General features: G+C 45.0%; 1 protein-coding gene across 1 annotated transcript in view; it reads left to right on the top strand.

Annotated features, from left to right (window-relative positions):
• HERC2 (E3 ubiquitin-protein ligase HERC2) overlaps positions 1 to 21,099 on the top strand; it is a 132,545-nt gene that overhangs the window by 62,326 nt on the left and 49,120 nt on the right. The window contains exons 33-43 of the mRNA XM_077662361.1: positions 4,093 to 4,268; positions 6,007 to 6,196; positions 6,524 to 6,706; positions 6,994 to 7,235; positions 7,835 to 7,985; positions 8,756 to 8,958; positions 10,667 to 10,885; positions 14,024 to 14,168; positions 15,267 to 15,580; positions 17,257 to 17,620; positions 18,674 to 18,852. Coding sequence (XP_077518487.1) covers positions 4,093 to 4,268; positions 6,007 to 6,196; positions 6,524 to 6,706; positions 6,994 to 7,235; positions 7,835 to 7,985; positions 8,756 to 8,958; positions 10,667 to 10,885; positions 14,024 to 14,168; positions 15,267 to 15,580; positions 17,257 to 17,620; positions 18,674 to 18,852 — 2,366 coding nt within the window. The remainder of the gene's footprint in view (positions 1 to 4,092; positions 4,269 to 6,006; positions 6,197 to 6,523; positions 6,707 to 6,993; positions 7,236 to 7,834; positions 7,986 to 8,755; positions 8,959 to 10,666; positions 10,886 to 14,023; positions 14,169 to 15,266; positions 15,581 to 17,256; positions 17,621 to 18,673; positions 18,853 to 21,099) is intronic.

Raw genomic sequence — 21,099 nt, 5'->3', positions numbered from 1 at the left:
ACACAAAAATACGAAAGCAATGAATGTGTCAATGTTACCGTGTTACCTTAGAGGCAACCCTTTAGGGTAGGATAGGATAGGGAAACTTTTATTGTCCAACAGAAAGAGGGTAGCCAGAAGGCTGCCCGCCTAGACAGCGGCCAAAAGGTCTTGACTCTCGGTGGCGGCATCGGCCAGTTGGACGAGTTGTAGCTGAGTTGTCGGGTCGGAGCTCAGTAGTAAGGCCTCCCATTGGTCTTTCGTCATTATGTCCCATCTCTCCCTAGGGACATGAGGACATTCCCATGGTATGTGGTCCAAGGTTTCCCTAAATTCGCAGTTTGCGTATTTTTCTGAAAATTGCCCTTGGTACATAAGACTCCAGAGGGCCAGGTTTAGAAAGGTTTAAGTTTGTAACCGGCGCCAGCTGATGGCTTGGTGTATGGTCAAGGATCTATCTGCTGAAGGAAGCCTAGCTCTTTGCAAACAATAGTGCTGTGTAATTTCTCTGTATCGCACTATGCGATCTCTGTCTGGGAAGACCACCTACCTCGCTTGGGTCCTCCCGGAAGGAAAAGCCTCGGGCGAACTTATGGGTCATCTCATTACCAGGTAGGGAGGCATGTGCTAAAGTCTACACTAGCGTAATTTTTCGGTCGATTTTATGATGGCTGAGAATTGTATTCGTCAAGGGGGAGACTTGGCCCTTGCTGAAATACAGTATGGCAACTTTGGAGTCACTGATGATATACCTCGCTTGTGTGCCTACACAAGCCAGTGCTATGGCAGCTTCCTCTGCAGTCTCTGGGTTACCAGATAGTATGAAGGCACTTATTTTGAGGACTTGTTAATTACTGACGACCGCGAGGGTCATCGTGTTCTTACCATACTCTGCGACATCCACATAGACCACGTCCTCGTCTTTGTAGGAGCGGAATCGTTTCTCGGGCGCTACTGCCTGTTTGGCCCTACGCAGTGAGTGGTGAATAGGATGCCTATTCCTGGGTAGCGGTGGTACGATTATATTGTTTTGAATTTCTTTCAGCACATCGACTTTGGCGGTTGTTCTGTTGTCTCGACTCAGATGGAGTTTTTCTAGGATGACCCTGCCAGTTGTGGTCCTGGCTAAGCGTTCGATTTGAGACTTTCTTAATGCTTCCGTAATTTCTTAGAGGGTATTGTGCATGCCTAGCTCTAGGAGGCAATGAGTGGATGTACGGATGGGCAGCCCTTGAGCTTGTTTCGTGCACCGCCTGATAATTCCATCTATCTTTTCCTTTTCTGCCACTTTAAGATCGTGGAAGGCGGCAGCATACGAGATACGGCTAACTACGAAGGCCTGTATCAGCCGCAAGAGATAATGCTCTTTCATGTCGTGTCTCCTGTTAGCAATATGCTGTATGAGATGCATCGTTTGTTGTGCGCAGTTCTCCATCTTAGTTATTGCATCACCGTTATACCCATTGCTTTGTATAATCATACCTAGAATTCTGATTTTTTCAACCTTAGGGATCTCCGCCCCTTCCGCTTGTAATGTTGACGTTAGGGATGGCCTAGTTTGTCTCTGATGCAGAGGTCAATAAAAAAGAAGTTCTGACTTCTGCGGTGAGCATTGCAAGCCCCTATGGCTGACATAAGGTCTTCTCTATTTGGCTGCACTTTCTGCACTAGTTCACAAAAGTGCCGTGCCAGTGCAGCGCCAGTCCTTGCGGCACAAGTGTAGCCTGACACTAGTGCTTGCTCTCTGTGCAGCGGCCAAATCAAGTGCAAAAGTGCAGTCATCTGCTGTGGCCTGTGTTGGTGTTTGTCGCGTGTTTTGACATATGCGCGGGATTGTGCTAGCTGTATTGAACGCTGTGCATTTGCTCAAGGTGGCACATCTCGTGGAGCAGCTATGAAATTTGCTAATTCTAAATGTGGTGAAGAATTTGACACTGTCTTTTCCACTGCGTTGTCCATCACTGATTCAACGGGTACTTTGAAGAAGCAACAAACTTCGAATTCGAGACGTTATTCAGACTTCCGCTCGATGCAATCTTTTGCAGTCCACACGCGTGATTCAGGCTTTTTCCGTTCGATCGAAAAGTGACTGTGGTTGTTCGCCAAGAGTTGACTATATTTGAACTCGATCGCGTTCATTCGGTGGACGTGATGGCGACCTCAATCCCAGGCGCTGCCGTAAGCGGAGGTACTGATGTCGCAGCCAGTCATCACAAACATGATCACCCACGTATTATAAAACATGTTACCATCTGCCTTTTATGGAAACACTCCATTGTGCTGCTTGTAATAATAATAATATTAATTGCACACAAAAGAGAAGTGATGTAAATCAGTGCGAGGCTGGACAGAACGATGACAACCCATGCATATGCAGTGTGCCATGCCAGCCAGTTGCTTACGCGCATACACAGACACGCACACACACGCATGCATACACACGTGCGCGCACTGTCGTTTCAGCTGTTTGGTGAGGACACCGCACAGATGCTGCGTCTATCACGGGTACATGGCCGTCTCAACCATGGTCTGAACGCCGCTCACTAAAACAAGCATGGTCGCGGAGCCGTCTGCTACGGAGCGTGCCAAGGACCTTGCACTGCTTGCACGAGAAAAGGACTCACTGGGGGGCAAGTGCAGAAGAACTCGTGCAGCACGAAGTCAAATCGAAGTTCAGGTGGCGCTAGCTGCACTGTCAAATCGAGTGCGAGAGTGCTGCACCTCCTGAACTGGTGCAGAAAGTGCAGCCAAATTGAGGAGACCTATAGTTTTTGACCTCATTTATGGCCCTCTGTAACATACGTTCGATGTGCGCGTCGTTTCCATGGGTCATCTACATGGTGATGTCGTCCGCATACATGCAGAAGTTCAAGCCATCTGTCCCCTCCAGCCTCATTGGTAGCCATATCATGGCCACGTTGAAAAGAAGGGGGGGGAAATACCGATCTCTGCAGGATGCCTATGCTGCCCAAGTATATGTCTTGAGACTGACTTTCACCAAATTGAATATTCGAGTGCTATCCTGCCCGAGTGGAAATTGGCAATGTAGTTGTATATGCATTCCCCGACGTTTAAAAGAGCCAGGTTTTCTAGTATTGCCTCGTGTTTTGCATTATTGAAAGCTTTGGTGAGGTCTTTGCGTGTGACATCAAAGAGTGCAGCAAAGCCTCTGACGCATTAATGCACGCAGTCTCGTTGTTGTTGCCTTAGCGATATACCCACCACGGGGGTTGGCCAGGGTTCAGTTCACGCTGCCGAGTCCAGTGCCCTGTTCTTCCTTTTCCTTTCCTTTCCTTACCTCACTCGACTCTTTCAGTTCCATCTCTTTCTCACTAGGCTGCACCACTGCCTTCGTAGCCACTCTCGTTGCCTGTGCACGCCAGTTAGTCCCAGGGCGACCAAAAAGTTGGCTTCTCCTAGCAGCTGGTGAAGCTCGTGGTGAAGCTCGTAGCTATCATGAGGAGCAGTGAGGAAAACGCGTTGTATTCGTACCTTGGTTCCGAATATAATGTGAGGTGCATTCTGAAACCGATGAAGTAAGGTTTCAGAAACCTCGTGTTATATTCGTGTCTGCATTACTGGCTCACTGGCTGTAGTTGAATTATTGTGCAGTATGCTGGTTATATTACATCAAAATGATTTTGGTTACATTATATCAAAATGATGGCTTCCAAGCTACTTCTCATGTCAGACTGAGAGAGTAGGAAGTGGAAACAGATGTTGTTTTTGTTCCTTGTGTACAAAAAAAAAGCATGCTGAAAGCAGTTGTAAACAGGCAAACCAATTCTTTAAATTCTTTAAAGTGCAGGTTAAGGAGCTACTTTGTCTTTCCATTTTCTTTTTTTATTATTATTATAATTATCTTGGGAAACTATGTTCTTAGTGGACTGTCATTAGTTCAAACTTCTGGCGTCTCGAATTGGCACTTTGGTCCTGTCAGCACTGGGTGTACTGAAAAGGTTCCCTGAACTCTAACCTTGCATAATTAAAAGAAATTTTCTGTCCCCGTTGAGTTCGAATTGTTGAGAGTTGGCTGTATTTCTATGAGTTTTATGAATGGGCTGGGTTTAGGTAAGTGCATTGTTCCTGATTGACTATATGTTGCTGCTGCAGGTCCCAGGCCAACACGCACGCCTCACGAAAAGAATGTCAGCCTCTGTGCTGTCTTGGAAGACACCGTACGAAAGCCACAGCCTCCGGCACCAGCACCCAGTGGCCTGGAACTGGCAGCCATGATGAAAATTGGCACTAGGGTCGTTCGTGGTGTTGATTGGAAGTGGGGGGACCAGGTAAGGCAGCTGGGCAGGCTCTCTTGTGAAAAAGAATGCAAAAGACTGATCTCACTGTACATTTTAAATATAGTCAAACCTCGATATAACAAACATTGATATTACGAATTATTGGCTGTACCGAACACTTCGTAAATATTTTTGACAAACGCATCCAGTTTTTACTTTCCATATCGAATGTGGTTGGCCATGAAGCGGATATATTGAACTCTCCAGTGCCAAACTGCCCGTTCGGAACTTCGGAGGGCAGGCGATAGGCTGCTCCGCACTGCACAAGTGACTGATGGTGATGCGGCCAGCGTTTACGCCAGGGTTTGCACTTTTATCGCGCTCTCGTCAACAGCGGCGTGTAGGGTTGCAGTCCGGCAGTCAGCACGCGTTCACGCCTCTGGCATCTGTCGATAGCAACATGGAAGCAGCAGCGCAGGTGGTTGTAAGTTTGCAGTAACAATCCTGCGTTCATGTAGGCTGACGCGGAGAGTGGAGAGAACAGCGATAGCTTTTACTTTGACGTTTTGCTTTCCACGCGGCACGGTTGCGATACTAAAAAGCCACCATGCACTGCCTTGTGATGCTGTGCGGGGAAGCCAACATAACTGGCGCTCGGTTTTTTGCGGTCTTCAGAATACCCGCGAGCGCCTCCGAAACGGCTGCAAAACCTGGGAATAGGTCTCTCCGTTTCTCTAGTAAGGATCGCCAAAATTTTCGTCCCTTCAATGACTACATTGTGCCGTGATTGAGTGCGTTTCTGACGAAATTTTATATTGTGAATTTTGGCTATAGTGAACTATTGTACGATTTTTTTCCTGTTCACTATAACAAGGCTTCACTGTATTACCCAAGCATGAGCCATGATTTTGGCTGGCTGCTGATGCATTAAAATGCTGTTTTCATCTCTTTATACAAAAGAGAACTCCAGAACCTAAAATGTTACTCAGGGAATCGTTCCACTCATGAGCGCAATTATTTAATATGATTGCCCAGCTTTTACTTTTTTTGCATTCATCACACATATATGACAGCAGTGAACATATTTCCATTGTATTGCACTGAAATAACAATAATAAAAAAAATATGTGTGGTTTCACTTGCATTCAGACAGTGAGCTTTAAAGAGGCAGCTGCAATGCAGCAAGTGCCATATTTTTTAGACTATAGTCCGCACCATGTGTGCAATCCGCAGGAATGAATTTCAGCTGAAAATAAGCTTTTAAATTGCCCGCAAGCAGGATCCAATGGGTGAGCAAGAAATCTACTGTAAAGCAATAAAACTCTTAGACCTCATTGAAGTTGATTCTAAAACCCGTTAAAATCCCTTTCCTTGTAGCGTCGGAATAAGACAAGTCAATTTTTTCTGGTGGCTGTGAAGCATACCTGTCGTCACTCTGGTCACAGGGGTGGACTTTTCTTTTTGCTGATTATGAAGTTTGGCATAATCTTTCTTGATGCTTGGGAAATGTATGTTCTCAATATTTTCTACTTTTTATTTGTTGAAGGCTTTTTTTTCCTTTTTAAATTTTTGCGAGTGATATATCAGTTTCTTTTTTAGCTGTGTTCTGTCAGATTTTTCTGTTAAAATTGGATTTTCAACAGATTTTTGATATTTGTATAACATAACTTGTTTTCAGCCAACACTGCTTGATGAGATTCTTAGTCATGCCGGTCTCTGGCTGGTAACCTACAAATCATGCAGGGCACAAAATGAACTGGAACTTGAATTATAAATTGTCTTTTCTTAGGATGGGCCCCCTCCTGGAGAAGGCCGCGTAATTGGTGAACTTGGCGAGGATGGCTGGATTCGAGTGCAGTGGGACAATGGCTCCACTAACTCGTATCGCATGGGCAAGGAAGGCAAATACGATCTCAAGTTGGCAGAACTGCCACCACAGCCTGAAGTCGAATCAAGCTCAGACTCTGAAGATGAGGATGGTATGTTTGATTTCTACACTTTTTTTTTTAACCACTTGCTCCTGCGTATTTTTTTCGCCAGCTGTCTTGGAGTTGAGTGTATAATTATTGCATTGCAAAGGCCCCAGTACTTGGCCCACCAATGAAAACTGTCAGTAAACATTTTTGGCAGCTTTATTATTATGCTTCTTTAATGTGTTACCAGGCAGCTGACATTAGATTTTGGCTGGTTTGCATGTGTATCCATGGACTTGAATGTACCGTAGCTAGTACTTCTAGACCGGCTGTGTTGGCATGCATCATATTGCTGGTTTTCATTTTCCCTGACTGCTGTTGCCGTCCTTTCAGCCACCACCACAGTCCCTGCTGCCCAGCACCCGTCTGTGCTGCTTCAACAGGGCTGCTACACACTGCTGCGTGCCCTGTGCGTGTCCCTGGGCCTGCATTCCGGCTCTGCCCATCCCAAAGCCATTGCAGTGATGTCTGGCCTTCTCAGGTCCATCATTGCTTCGGGTCAGGGCGGTGGCCACGGTAAGCGCCCCATCCATTGGCTGTAACTAATGATATTATAATGAGGAATAGAGAGAAACATGGAAGGAGCACATTTTCAAGTCCCCTTCCTCACATTTTTTCCCCACTGCTTGTGCATGTAGAGCAGTGATATATGTATTATATATATTCTGTGTCATGAGATGGTCATTGTTGGCTACTGATGGAAGCATAAGTGTAGCGAGTCAGACTTTGCTGTTTAAAACTGCACTCTTCTAGTTTCTGATCTAGAATGGTAGTGAAAAAGAGCTGTGCCCTCTCCTTTGAAGCTGATGTTCTCACGTCATCCTCCTCATCGGCGAGTTCGAGTGCACCCCAATGGATGCTGGCGGAACAACATCACGAGTGGGCCACCTTGGGCTTTTTGCGCGGTGTGTGTGCCACACCGGCCCTGTGCCAAGCCCTCAGCTCACCACCTTGGGTCACCCTGCTGTTGAACGTGGCCTCGGGACCATGCAACAGACCTCCCAGCGAGCTTCCACTTGCCTCCCCTCTGGTGCTTCCTACCCAGGTACAACATGAAAATGGTGCTGCAAAGGTTAAGCTGTGAACTGCTTCAGGAACTCGTAACATGAACTGCTAAGCTATGTTATAAGCCAGGGTCGTTCCCTTACGATGAGTGCCTGCCACTTCACTCCTTGCTTCTTACCTTCTACATCACTTTGATAGCAATGGCACCACTTATTCCTGTGTTTGCTGAGGCTGCTATTTTGACGACATGTATGCAAACTATAAGGTCACTCGTAGACACTCTATGATGTGCTCGAGGCCACTAACCTCTTAAATTCTTGGAGGACATTCGTTGCGTGAAATCTTGTTTTACGATGTTGGCAGAACGAAGAGCTCTGCTTGAGGGTACCTGGAATGATTGCGTTATGTGCTGCATTTGAGATGGATTTATTAGAAGGCATACTCTGTTACATTTGTGTATTTTCACTTGCTGTTTTGTAAATTTTAGGGATTGTACTTATGGTCTAAATTTTTTATGAAAGTACAGCATCCCATTACACACGCGATGAAAGCAGTGTATTACGTTTCCTGCAGTGCTTACTATTTTGTAGCTAGCCTCTACATGTGTGTGTTAACACTGTGATGTCATTTCTCTCCTAGATTCAAGCACTGAGGGTTCTAAGGACACTGCTTCTTTCCTGGACGTCTGACGACTACAGCAAGCAAAGGTTTTCCTTTGTACAAGCGCTGTTTGCCCTCCTGGGAAAAGTGTTGGTTTCCTGCAGTCATGACCCAACATTACATGCAACAGGTTAGTGTCGCAGCATTTGTTGCCTATTACTTTTGCCGCATAATTTTCTGTCTTTAAAAGCTTGTTTGACTGCTGAGAGGAAACAGCTTATATAAGACCCTTTTGTAGTTTGTTCTGGTATTTCTTCAACTTGCTTACTGTTTTTTTTTTTTCTGTGTGACAGTGTTATTATTCTCTTTGTCTCTGTACAAGTTATCTTGCTTATAGCAGGATCTAGTCCAAAGAAATGGTTTTGCTGCACATTTGGGTCGCTTGATCTTGAGCTTGGGTTTTGCATGGCCTTCTTGCTGTCTGTGCCACCTAGTTTCAAGTGCCAAATTGGTGCTTTTCATTGGACATGTCATTCTCATATCTTTTGCTAAATCCAGTGTTGGTTCATTGTCTCTTAGCTAGTGCCATTGCTTAAGATTATAATGTGCTTTTTACGGTTTTATATGCAAGCCAACTTTATGCAAAAGTAGCAAACCATTTAATACAGCTATAATATGAGTGAATTTGGTAACCGCTTTCTGTCGGCTGCTGTCTGTCAATTGCTCTTGGGTTTAGCAGTACTTGAAGTGTGAGAAGAGAGCTTCATACTGCTGTTTGTACCTGCACACATGCTTTGCCACAATTCTTTTTTTCATACTTTGTTTTGTGTTCTTTTGCTTCTACCTGGCACCTGTTCGTTGATAGCTGCCAAAAGTGAAATGCTGCATCTTCTATTGCATCAGTGTGAAGGTCCTGTACTGACATGACTGCAGCCTTGTTTCTTCACCATGCTGTCGCAGATCTCTCGTGGAAGGGCAAGAAGAATGCCCGTGCTCGTGTTCTCCTCACTGCCTCTCACACAAGCACAGTTGCGGAGGAGTGCATCTCAGTCTTGCGCGAGCTTCATGCTGTGGCCACCTGGAATGAACCTATCAGCAAGCACCTGCAACTGGGGCTGAAGAATATCTTCTCTGAAAGCTCCAGCACACCTGCAACTGCTGAGGTATGTTATTGCATGCTTCCTTATTTTTTGCAGTTATTATTATTACAGTCGAACCTTGTTGTAGCGAACAGGTTAAAAATTTGAAATAGTTCAATATAGCCGAAATTCTTTATATAAAATTTTCTAAAAAATAAAATTTTCTAAAAAAAAATTCAAGAGTAGTGAAATTTAGTCACCGAAGGGATGGAAACTTGGGAACCCCTTGCTAGAGAGTACATTGATACTTTTTTCGAAGCTTTAGCATGGTTTCAAAGGCATTTGAGGTTATTTCTGTGGCTGCAAAAAACTGAGCTCCAAATGCTAGTAAGGTTGGCTTCCCCGCACAGCACCACCAGCTTGGAGTGGCAGCAGGGTGTCTTCTCTGCATGACAGCACTGTCTCGTGGAAGATGGTATCACAGAATGAACGCTGTCACCCTTTTCACCGCCTCCGTGGCAGTCGATGTGACTGTAGGATGGTTAATGCAAGGCAGCCGTCCACACCTTTTCTTCCGAGGAGCTGTCGACGGATGCAAGAGGTGCTAGCACGCGCTGACCGCCTGGCTGCCAACTTTCCACGCCACTGTATCTTGCGTATAGCTGTTGCCGCATAAACGGTGTCCCTGTGTGAGACAAAGGCGCGAATCATCACAGCACCAGTCACTTGTGTAATGCAGTGAAGCCTGCCGCCTGCCATCTGAGCGGGCAATGCTTGGTGCTGGAGAGTTCGATATATCCATGTTATGGCCAGCAACGTTTGGTCTATAAAGTAAAAACTGCATATGTTTGTTAAACATATTGAAGATGAATTCGATGTAGCCAATGATTTGAAATATCCGTGTTCACTGTGTCGAGGTCGACCGGTAACTGTCATTTGACATGATAACATAGAGACAGGCACAGGAAACTGGGAAAAATACAGTCTGGAAATTGCTACCTCTGAAGAGGCACAATGCCTGCCTGCTCCAGAAAAGTGAGGTGGAGATGTGCAAGGATACAGAAATAGTGAGGAGAGAAATAAGATGCCCTGTGTGCTGGGGCCATACTTGTGCTGCATGTCTTGGTTCTTGTAGCTTCGTCCAAGTGCCCTTTTTTTTCCTGTGTTTGCCAATAAGCTATGTTGCAACAGACGAAATCATGAAAGCTTTGTCATAAGCACCACACTTATTTTGACCACAACATGCACTCCATCACACTTGAGGAGACAGTTGTGTCAGTGCAGTGAAAATTAGCATGTTGGTCCTTATATTGATAATGTCAGGTACGATGTTGCTTGTTAAAAGATGGATTCTAATTTTAACAACATTCTGTGGGCAGACTATGACACTAACTGTGCATTGTCACCAGGTAACTGCTTGTTGGTGTCGTTTCTTTTAAAATCTTTGTTATTATTTATTTACATGTTCAAAAATTCCGTTAATGAGTCACCATTTTTTCACAATCCAGTCTGAAGTCTTTTCTTCTTTCCTTTAATATTTGTGATGAATGCAGAGTCACAGGAACATGTGTGCACACGTACATGCACACACCGTAAAAAAATTGGAATTTGTCAGGACCACATTAAAATATATTCGGTTTCTGATTGCCTTCTTAGTAAGATTTTATTCAACTATGACTGCAACGTGTAAAACGAGGTACAGTTACCGTGCATGTTGCACTCTGATTAGAGGGTAGGTAACTGATCCTGTACATTAGTTGATGCTGTTCTGTTTCTACGGCCATGTCACCAGTCTGCAGATGGTCTTCTGCTGGAGAAGTCTAGTTCTCTTGCCGCCCTGGCAGTTCTGGGAGGTGTAGACCGTAGGGTGCGCCTTGGAGGAACCGTCAGTTTTCTTGAGCATCCACTGGATAAAGGAACTGTCGCTGGCATCTCACTGCGAGGCAAACTGCTGGTACACTGCCACTCTCGCAACAGCCTCGCCAAACATTCCCTCGACCAGCTGATTCCGGTAAGTCGCAGTCCTAGTGTTCTGCTTTTGTAATTCAACACGTTGTGGGATGTTTTTTATGTTAGACATGGCTGGATGTATGAATGACCATGTGCATCGTGCAGTTAAGGTTAGATAAAAGCAGCTGGTGGATTGCTGTCTTTATGGTGGACTTTTTTTGTATTTTGTGATGGCTTGTGGAGTGCCAATGAATAGGCATATGGGAATAGTGAATTCTAAGTTCAAAGCTAACGCAAAGTGAATAGTTACTTTGCTTGAAGAATTTCGAAGCAAAGTGACGATTTTTGAACTGACACAAATAGTTTACGACTGCAAATGCAGTAATGAAATGCAGTAATGGTGGCAGCTAAGCAGCATATGCCAAAAGATTGGTTTGTGGAATTCACTTCGGTAACTGAAATAAAAAAAAAACAAAATAAAAATAAATGCTTTCAAACCTGCGTTCTGCAATGTTCAGTCAGCAGCACGTCAAAGTGCACAATACATAATTGTCTCAAGCCCTTGCCATGCGATTTTTCATATGCTGATGATTTTAAACATAAATTTGTTGACATATTTTTTGGATGCCGAAATTTTTGTGTATTCCGCAGGGAGATTTCAGATGTGGATATGTCACAACTGATGGCAGAATTTCTCCGACCTCATTCACATGGCATGCGGTCACGTGACTGCACTACGCGCGCTTCATTGCACGTTTGTGCCACTGTTGGAGTAGGCTATGACCTGAGCATGGTGCTAGAAGTGTGGGCATGAGTATTCTGTTACGTGAAAGTTGGTAGATGTCAGTGAATGCACCATGCACGCGCCGTAAGCGGCACGCCGCCGTACACCAATCCGAGGATGCAGTAGCCGCGATTTTTGGGTTGGGTCTTTGTGTAGACCAAGCAAACAGAGGTGCACATTGCATTGCTGCTGACGGAGAGGTGTCATGGCTTGGGCCATGGCACGAGACGTAAGGAGAGGCGAGTATACCCTTTTTCACCACCAGATGCGCCGCTGTGTAAAGGCCTGGGCTGCACCTATTTACGGAGGGCATGTTTAAATGGAATTGTTCTGAGGCGATTCCTTTCGTGTGAAAAGGTAGCATGGAAGCGCAGGGGAGGCGTACCCCAAAGGCAAGATCATGAGCATGAGAAGATGGTGTTGCTTTTCAAAGGGAAGACCGTGCACCATTGAAATGCTTCATGGTAGCGGCTTTCTCATCGCAGTATTTGCAATAACTGGCATTTCACTCTCATCTAACAGTCGTCGAAAGGTGTACAATAACGCACTGGCGGCTTCTATATAGGTTTCCAGTGCCCCCGCAACTAAGAAAGCTAGTGCCAATAGAACGCTTACCTCGGACATGTTCAAAGACAGACACTTCGTGCACGACGCGTGCCGACATCCAAAGCAGTGCGACCGCGCGCAAGTGTCAGAGCATGCATAAGACCATTGACTGCTCCTTCTAGCGGCTTATTTTCCTGATTCGTCTAACTTTGAAATACTTGGAAAGTATTCAAGGTTTCCGAATATCGCTATTCACTTCAAAGCCCGAATCACATACTGTACTATTCTCTCCGATATTCATTACGTTCAAATATAATCTCACAATAATCTTACAGTGGCAGTGCTGGTCACCCAAATGTCTTCCTACGCCCTGACTTGCTTTTTTTTTTTCCCCCAGTGCAGTGTAGCAGGCCAGATGTTCCTTTCTCTGGCTAACCTCTTCGCACTTCTAATCATTAAACTTCTCTCTCTCTCTTCATTGGGACAGATTACCACAGTTTTATTTTTGCTTTTTTTAGTGAATCGTGAGCAGAATTGTGGATTCATTTATTGCTTCAACATTAATTTTGGACATGCTTTTCACGAGCAAGTATTATTCTTGTAGTGGTAAAAGTTGCTTACCACTACAGGTAGTGGTTTGTTGCTTAGCCCTTAAAGAGACTCTGAGGACAAATTGAAGTTGGCCTGTATGGATAGATTACTGCATTCTAACGTCAAAGAGGCTACTTTTGCTAGAAATTGAGTTTCTATAAGCTAGAAAGGATAAAAAAATTGAATACAGGTGTCACTGCCATTGTCCATTCTTGCAAACGAACTGTGGTGATGTCAAGACAATTGCGGATCCCTGGGACTAGGCTAAATCAGTGTTCACTTCCAAACAGCTATCACGGAGTCCTTTTCGATCTTGACTTATTCACCAGTGAACTGAGTGGCAGGGAAAAAAAACATCATTTTACATCCAGGTTCCTCATCATTAAATACATATTTTGCTGCTAATTAAGTGTCAGCTTAGCCAGAAAGAGCCATATGATCGATTTTTACGAAAAACAAAATTTGGATGGAGTGTCCCCTGTGTACCTTTAGTTTGGCCGTACAAAGGTATGCTGAACATGTTTTTGTTAATGCGAATCACTTCTTAAGTTTTAGTAACAGAGACTTCGTTGTAGATTATGGCAATTTGTTGCATTTGTATGCTTTAACTTCTTATCGTATGGCGATTATACATAAACTGCGTGTAAGCTTTCATTTATTGTACTCTGGGGGAAGGAAGGAGGGGAGGGGGCGGGGTACGGCTTGCTTTATAGCAGAGGTCTTCAAACTTACCTCGGCATGCGGGCCGCTTTGGCAAACTGTTGTGTTCCATGGGCCAGTAACTGGATTATTTAAAGTAGGGCAAACGAGTACAAAGCAGAACACCTCTTGTGCTGTCTTTGACTACTCGGTTAGTCTAAGTAGGTGATTACTTTCCCCAGATGTGCGCGCAGGATATGCCTGGTCGCTGACCTAAAAGCATGACATGGTGAGCAATTGGATGGTGTCAAGCTGGGAACAGTGATAACAAAGGTTAAAATTGTTAAGGCCTGCAGCCAATAAGTCCTCATAGGCCACATGCTGCCCATGGAGTGCGGTTTTGAGACCCCTGCATTATAGGTTGCATTCATTTACAATAGTTTTGAGTATTGGTATTTTTCAGTGAATCGGTGTAGCTGTTTGTCCTGCTTGTTGTTGCATAGCAATGGCTCTTTGGAAATGGCCTTTTTAACGTTCTCACAGTCTTTCTTAGCCTGTATGCTTCTCCTGAGGCATGATTGCATACACCCTGCCACCATCCATCTGGTGTCTTGATTGCCGTGATTTTATTTCTTGCAGGCCGATGAGAATCTCTTCCAGCTGCAGAAGCTTCCTTTGAATGATAGCATGCTTTCCACTTGGGCCGTTCTCCTCAGCCGGGCAGTGACTGTTCTACCAAAGCTGACCACCGACCTCCTTCTTCAATTTCCAAACACAGCCGAAGGTATTTGCTTTTGGCGGCGGTCGAATTTCGATGGAGGCAAAATTGCAGAGGGCCCGTGTACTGTGCGATGTCTGTGCACGTTAAAGAACCCCAGGTGGTCGAAATTTCCGGAGCCCTTCACTATGGCATCCCTCATAGCCTGAGTCGCTTTGGGATGTTAAACCCCCATAAACCATAAACCGTATTTGCTATTGTTTGCATGTCAGTATTTTTCTTAGGATGAGATGCAGCTCTTGAGATCACAAAAAATCGTGAGTGAGTGAGTCACTTTTTTGTACTTAATATTCTTCACACTATACCTCTGCAAAATATCCTAAGTTCAGAAAAAAATGAGTATTTAGAGCTACGCGGCTGAAAAATGAGACGCGAGCTTTGGAGTGATGTTCCACTTGACGCAATCACAATTCCGGAACAGCTCCCCAACCGCCATCATTTTGCTACTATTTGAAAGCTTCTTTTGTGCCCTTTCATTTGACACCTTTCAAAATGGCATCAGAGCAACGTAGCCACTGGTGATGCTTTCGTGTGACTCGATTTCCCACAACTCAGTAAGTGCATACAGACTTCAAGTCTATACAGTCTCTGCCTTATGGGCTTTTTCTCTGGCTTGCCTAAAGCAACTGAAATGAGCTTTGTATCAGTTTATTCTGGAAAAGTAGAGCTGTCCGGTGATGCTATTTTTACTGACTTTTTACATTGTGCATTAAGTTTAATTTGTAGCTTTCCTAAGTTACCAGACAAACCACTTTGTACTTTGTGTTTGTATATTTTTTTACCTGTATTTTCACTGGAGCATGTGTAAAAAGAGCATCACTGCACAAAGTCCTTGACATGACGTCATCATATGGCCCCCTACCCGACGCGATGTGCTGCAGAGAAGCCTGAATGTCGTTGTGTATTTAATCAGTGATTACGTCTCCATTTGAAAGTCTAGCACAAAAAGACTTCACAAGCTTTACTGAAAGTCTTCTTACCATGATCATATGCTTAACAATATGCAGTCTCTTTGATGGCTTTTGGGTTCTGACACGTAAGCAGAGGTGAGTTTGAGATGAAAACCGTGTGTGGCGTGCTTGTATCCATCCCCCTGTTTTGCAGCATCTGGTGTGAATGTGGCCCTGCTTGTGCAACAGCACCTGCTGCTTAGCGTGATCTGCGCCACCCAAGTGCTCACCTCACAGCAGTCTGTGCTGAGGCAGGTTTTGCTCCAGAACGTGCCCACGGAGCAGCAGCAGCAGCAGCAGCAGCCCCTGCAGCACCACCAGCAGCAGCAAGCAGCACCAGCAGCATCTGGTGCTGAGGAAGATGTCGCAGCTGAGATGCACTCTCCACTCACCCTTGTTGAACAGGTTATGGCCACAGCTACACAGCCATCTCCCCTGAGGCCCATCTTTGGGAGGCAGGAGCTAGAGGTGGGTTGTCGACAGATCACAGAATGCCTGCCACACTATTAGAGCGCTCCTCTTGTCGACTTCGTTCTTTCTTTTTTTTTGCAATGACACAATAATAAGGTGACAGGCCTACAAGACATAGGTCAGACTTGAGTCTATGTGTGAGGCAAGGTGTTAAGCCTGGGGATAATCTTTTTTCATGGAATTCCTTTGTAATGGATTTGTTGTTGAAAACTTGTACCAGATCTTTTTGCTTAAAACTGAAAGATTTAGCAGTCGCTGAAAATTTGAGCTGAAGGAGTCTCACCTTAATTGGGTATTCACACAGGTTTTTGAGGAATGAGGTGATGAGGAGAAAATTGCATGCTGCTTCTGTTTGGGGTTGTTTGCAAACAAGTATATGAGCTTTGTTCTGGTTGACCATTTTGTCTTGAGTGCTGCCAGATTGGTGATGATGGGGTGACCCTAGAAGTTGAAACCACGGCATGGCTTTACAGATGTGTTTACAAATATGATTAGTATGATGTTACTAAGGCTTCTTTACTTCCACCACTAAGTGCCAGCAAAAAAAAAAAAAAAAAAGAAAGTTTGCTTCTCTGAGCAGTGTATACCGGCTGTTTTGAACGTAGCCTGGCAGGTAAAACTTTTATTGCTTAATGCAGTCAGTTGCTTATACAACAGAGCAATGCTGGGGGCTTCCCCTAAACGTTTGACGAACACTGTTCCCACTTCGAGTTATTGATCGATTCGCTCTCGCCCTACCATAAGCTTACCGTCCCGGTTAGCTCAGTTGGTAGAGCGACTGCTCCGGTGAAGTGGTGGTCCCGGGTCTGAACCCTGGACTAGGGCAAATTTTTCTTTAACTGCAAAGTTTCTGAGAAAGCTGTATAGCTTTCCTTTGTAGCCGTATGGCTGCGTTTTGGGTGAATGGCAATGAATAATTACTCCCTTATTATAATCTAAGCACACAGCTCCAATATCAAACCACTACGTTGAATTGCCACTGCAAGTTATTGCAATGCAGAAAAGTCTCGAAGTAAATTCTGGTGTTTAACATCTCAAAGTGACACATGAGCTGCAAGCGAAGCCATAATGGGTGGCTCTGGATTAAATGAGGCCACCCGGGGTTGGTTACCATGTGCTGACGTTGCACAGCACATGAGCGTTTTTGTATTTAGGGATCAAACCTGCAACTTTGGGATCACGAACTGAATACCAAAGCCACTAAGCGACTGTGGTGGGTGAATCTCGAATTCACAGATGCCCTTGCTAGAGCATTCCTGTGAATACTATGCTTTATATATGCTGTGCATTTCATTAATGGAACGGGACTTGTCATGTCTTTGTGTCACTGGCACACTGCAGGTGTATTCAGTTGGCCTTCATTTGTGAATCTCATTTTACTCTGCACTCATAGTTCGTTTTTAGAATGGGAAGTTTTATGTGCACGTTACTATGCCCTTTACAAAGAGTTGTGTAAAGGAAATTTTCTGGTGCTACGTTGACTGTATGCTAATGCCTTGACACGGAAAACTGATGGATTATGATTTGTGTGGGTGTTGTTGACAAGGGCATCAGGTTGTTGGTTGTGAAAGACGTTGACTTTTATTCTTGTTAAGGGTGGAAATACATTTTAGACCCTCACAGTCTTGGTCGTCTGACTTTCCTTTGGATGGCATCCATCCATTTTTCCCCAGGCTGCAGCCATTGCTCTTGTCCAGTTCCTGATAGCTGAGGGGACACGCAAGAAGCGGTCCACCCAGCTGCTGGCTGAAATTGAGTCCACTGCCGCCAACACAGCAGAGCACGAACCAGTGGCGGACAGCCCCACGAGTGAGGACGGTGCTGCTGTGGACCACTATGGCAATGATAGCGTAGCTAGCCTGCAAGCTGCTGGCCGGTCACATAGGGCGAAATCTAAAGGGTCCTCGTCTCGACGCTCTTCTCTGTCCACGCCCCATGGCCCAATGACAGCTGCTCCTGCATCAGTGCCTATTGTCCAACAGCTTGTGGAGATGGGCTTCTCCAGGCACAGTGTGGCCGTGGCTCTCAATGCACTGGGTATGTGTGAGGTGCTTGCATGTGTTTTAGCACCCCTCAGTTAATGGGAATTGGAATGCAGATAGTGTGAGAAAGTTGTTTGAAGAGTATGGTAAAAAAGGAAGTGACACATATTTATTTTTAACCTCATTCCAAAATTAAGTTCTCAATGCCTTCACAGTACACATTGACTATGATAATGGAACCTGCATTAGCCAAAGACTTCATGCTATCGTACACAGTGTCCGACTTCATTAAGATGCGCAGCTTGCATTGGCCGATAGATGAAGAATCACTTTTTGCATGATAATTTATATGTAACCATCCCTTTGTTGGAAGCTTGTGATGTGTCGGGGCAAAGTAAAACTCAACTGATGCAAGATTCATACCTTCAACAATAATAATTTTGGAGTGATCATTTTCATGTAGGCAATCTTTGTTCATTATTTGCATTTAAAACTTATTGTAGCCCGCAAGAGGACCATCTGAATTAGCTGCTGCAGCATTTTGTTGTGGTAAACCCACTTGTGTACAGTTTCTACTGGATTCGTTTTCTTATCTCAGTGCAGCATTCATTCTATTTTCGTACACTGAAACTGGCAGAGGCATTATAGTAAATGGGCTTGGTTACAGAGAGAGATAACACACACACACACACAAAAAAAAACTGATCGCCAGTAACTATGCTTGTATAATATGAAATTCATTGTCAGCTATTTGTGGCGCTGACTGCACTGTTCATTCTGCCGCAAAATGGCACTGTTTATGCACAGAGGCACAAACGGCGTTAATGCTAGTTTGTGTTGCTGCACCCAGAGGCTGCCACAAACTCGTAGCAAGGAGAGCGGCACAGCGTCACTCTCGTTGCCTCTTTGCTTGTTCTTTTATGTTGCGCCAGCAATGCCACAAAACCAGAAAACATGCCTTTAACAGCTGCACTGTAAAAGAAAGTGCATTGCTTAAGGTCATTATTTAGTTCGAAAAAAATTTCTTTTCTTTTAAGCTCACAGACTGATAGTAATGAATGAACTGCCTGTGTTAATTTTTCTCTTTTTTTCTTTTTACTGTCTGCAGCTGGCTCCTTCCATGTGATGCCCAGCCCTGAGGCCGTCGTATCCTGGCTTCTGGAGCATGAGGATGAAGTTCCTGGTGTGTCAGACGATGAAAGCATAACATCTCTTGACAATTGCTCCGAGTCTGATTCATTCTCAGATGACCTTTATGAAGCAGAGGGTTCCAGCTCCTTGCCAGAGGTGGGTATGCAACACCTAAATGAAGAGCATAAATAGCTAAGCAGGATAGGGACAGCACTTATGAAAAACAGTGAGCTCATTTAGGATGACGAGTTTTGTAATAGTGTCTTGATTTGAGGAAATGGGCATTACATGTTTTAATCCAGCCATAGCTCTAGACAAGCTAACAAACCTTGATGTATGATACAATTAATATTGGCTTTGGGTTTTCAATTAGCTCAAAGTAAATTAGCTGCCAGTCCCATTTATGCTAGGCCACTGCATGTTTTGGTGAGAATATGGCCAAACACTGTAGTGAATTTGCAGTCAAACAGCAGCCCAGGCCTGAAGTTATGCCTTTGTTGAGATTATACAGTCACCAACCGATTTTTCGGACTCTGCAGGACCCGGAAAATGGTCTGAGCTGAATAATCGTGCAGTCCGAAAAATCCGTAAGCTTCAAAAAAAGAATTTTTCTGTGGAAAACCAGCTCTAAAAATTACGAACTTCGCCCCTCCTCATGTACTGCTTGCAAGTGATAGTACTAGACTTTATCTGAGCCACAGTCATGCTTTCGTCATGTCCGCACCACCTCGCGTCACAATAGGGTCACTGTATGTTACGATACCAAACAGTGCGACGCGGCCACAGGTCATTTAGCGAACGAATGCATGCACCACACAAAGCAAGAGCAGTCCGTTTCTATGGGCAACGACGCTCATGAAAATTGAGAGAGGTAATCCACAGGAAGACTCGGAACAAAAGCGAGCACCTCCGAATGCACCCCCCCCCCCCCCCCCCCCCCCCGCCTACCTCTCACCTCCCCAGCACCGCAGGTTGCGCTGACCAAGCTGCGGTGGACCCTGCAGCTGCTTTGTTTTCAACGTGATCGGGCGCTTTGTTGTCCATCTCAATGGGGATGATGAGCATGCCATTATCTCAAGTGGCAGCCATAAAGAACAAACAGCCAAGCCTATCCAAGCCAGTCTGTCCGATTGACTCCGTTTAAATCTAACATGGCGCCTTTCACAGCGGCGGATAGCTTGTTGGTTGCGACAGCAATGCCCACTCGCATCTATATTAAGTAGGGGTGTGCGAATATTGAAATTTTCGAATGCGAATCGAATACGAATATGAAGAAAAAATGGCTTTGAATATCGAATCGAATATCGAATACCTGTTCAGTACAAAAAAAATTTCGGAAAACGATCAACAAGCAAACGTTGTTGCCCTTTTTTTCTTCAAAATAGTGTATGGTCTTTGCAACTAAAATAAACAAAACTAGACTGCCTCAGTACCATATAAAAAAACATGATGTGCACAGAAATGTATACTACTTGATTAGACAGCATAACAGTATCCAAACTATAATGCGGTCATGCAAAAAAAAAATCCATAAAATGACAATACTGGCAACAAAAAAATAACGTGATGGCTATTAAACCTCATTCGTTTGGAGTTCAAGGGACCGGAAGAAATGCCCGGTTCATCCGAAGGCCTCTGTTAATAAAATTGCCCCCCCCCCCCCCCCCCCCCCAGTAAAAAAGAATGCTGCCGAAAATGCTGAAGATGCAGTAAGGTCTCATGAGGCGGTTCCATCGCGCTAACACCTGTAAGCCCATGACGAGCCACCCGTTTTGGAGTGTTGGAAGAACAACACAAATGCAAGCAAGGGGCCGGGGAACACACACTGGCATCGGAGCGGCGAGGCGATTTCTAAAAAAGAAAACGAAATAAGCCGCGCGGAGCTGGGATCGGACTATCGTCGAATGCGGCGGCCGACATTTGAAGTTGCCGCGGGGCAGTGGTGAAGCTCAGAAACCGAAACTACGCAGCCAGGCTATTTTTTTGCCCTAGCGACAGAGGCCTTCCGCATGTTGCCACGCCTGCCGTCACGCCCGCTAAAGAGGTGTGCAGGTTACAATGCGCCATGCAATAGGCGAGATTTTGTCAGGATCGCTTGCCCTATTGTGACTACTCGACGCGCCCCATCAGGAGGCTCCCGCGCCATTTCGCAAGTAGGCTTTCCCGCATAGCGTTGTTTACAAAACGGAACGGCTGAAGTCACACTCGGAGAATTATGTAGGTGACAGGATGCATTCTTCGGATGTGTGCATTAAATATGTAACGTATTACCGAAGGATAAAAAAAAAGCGCAATTTCGCGTTGCGATTGCTCGAAGCGGGCCGTCAGCCATCTTGTTCGCAGCATGGGTGATATGTGGGAAAGCCCACTTGGAGAAATTCTCACGAGGTGAGGCCTTGCGGC

Source organism: Amblyomma americanum, chromosome 4, assembly GCF_052857255.1.
Source record: "Amblyomma americanum isolate KBUSLIRL-KWMA chromosome 4, ASM5285725v1, whole genome shotgun sequence".
Classification (NCBI taxonomy): domain Eukaryota; kingdom Metazoa; phylum Arthropoda; class Arachnida; order Ixodida; family Ixodidae; genus Amblyomma; species Amblyomma americanum.
Note: the sequence above shows the minus strand (reverse complement) of the source record. Positions and strands in the feature narration are given on the sequence as shown.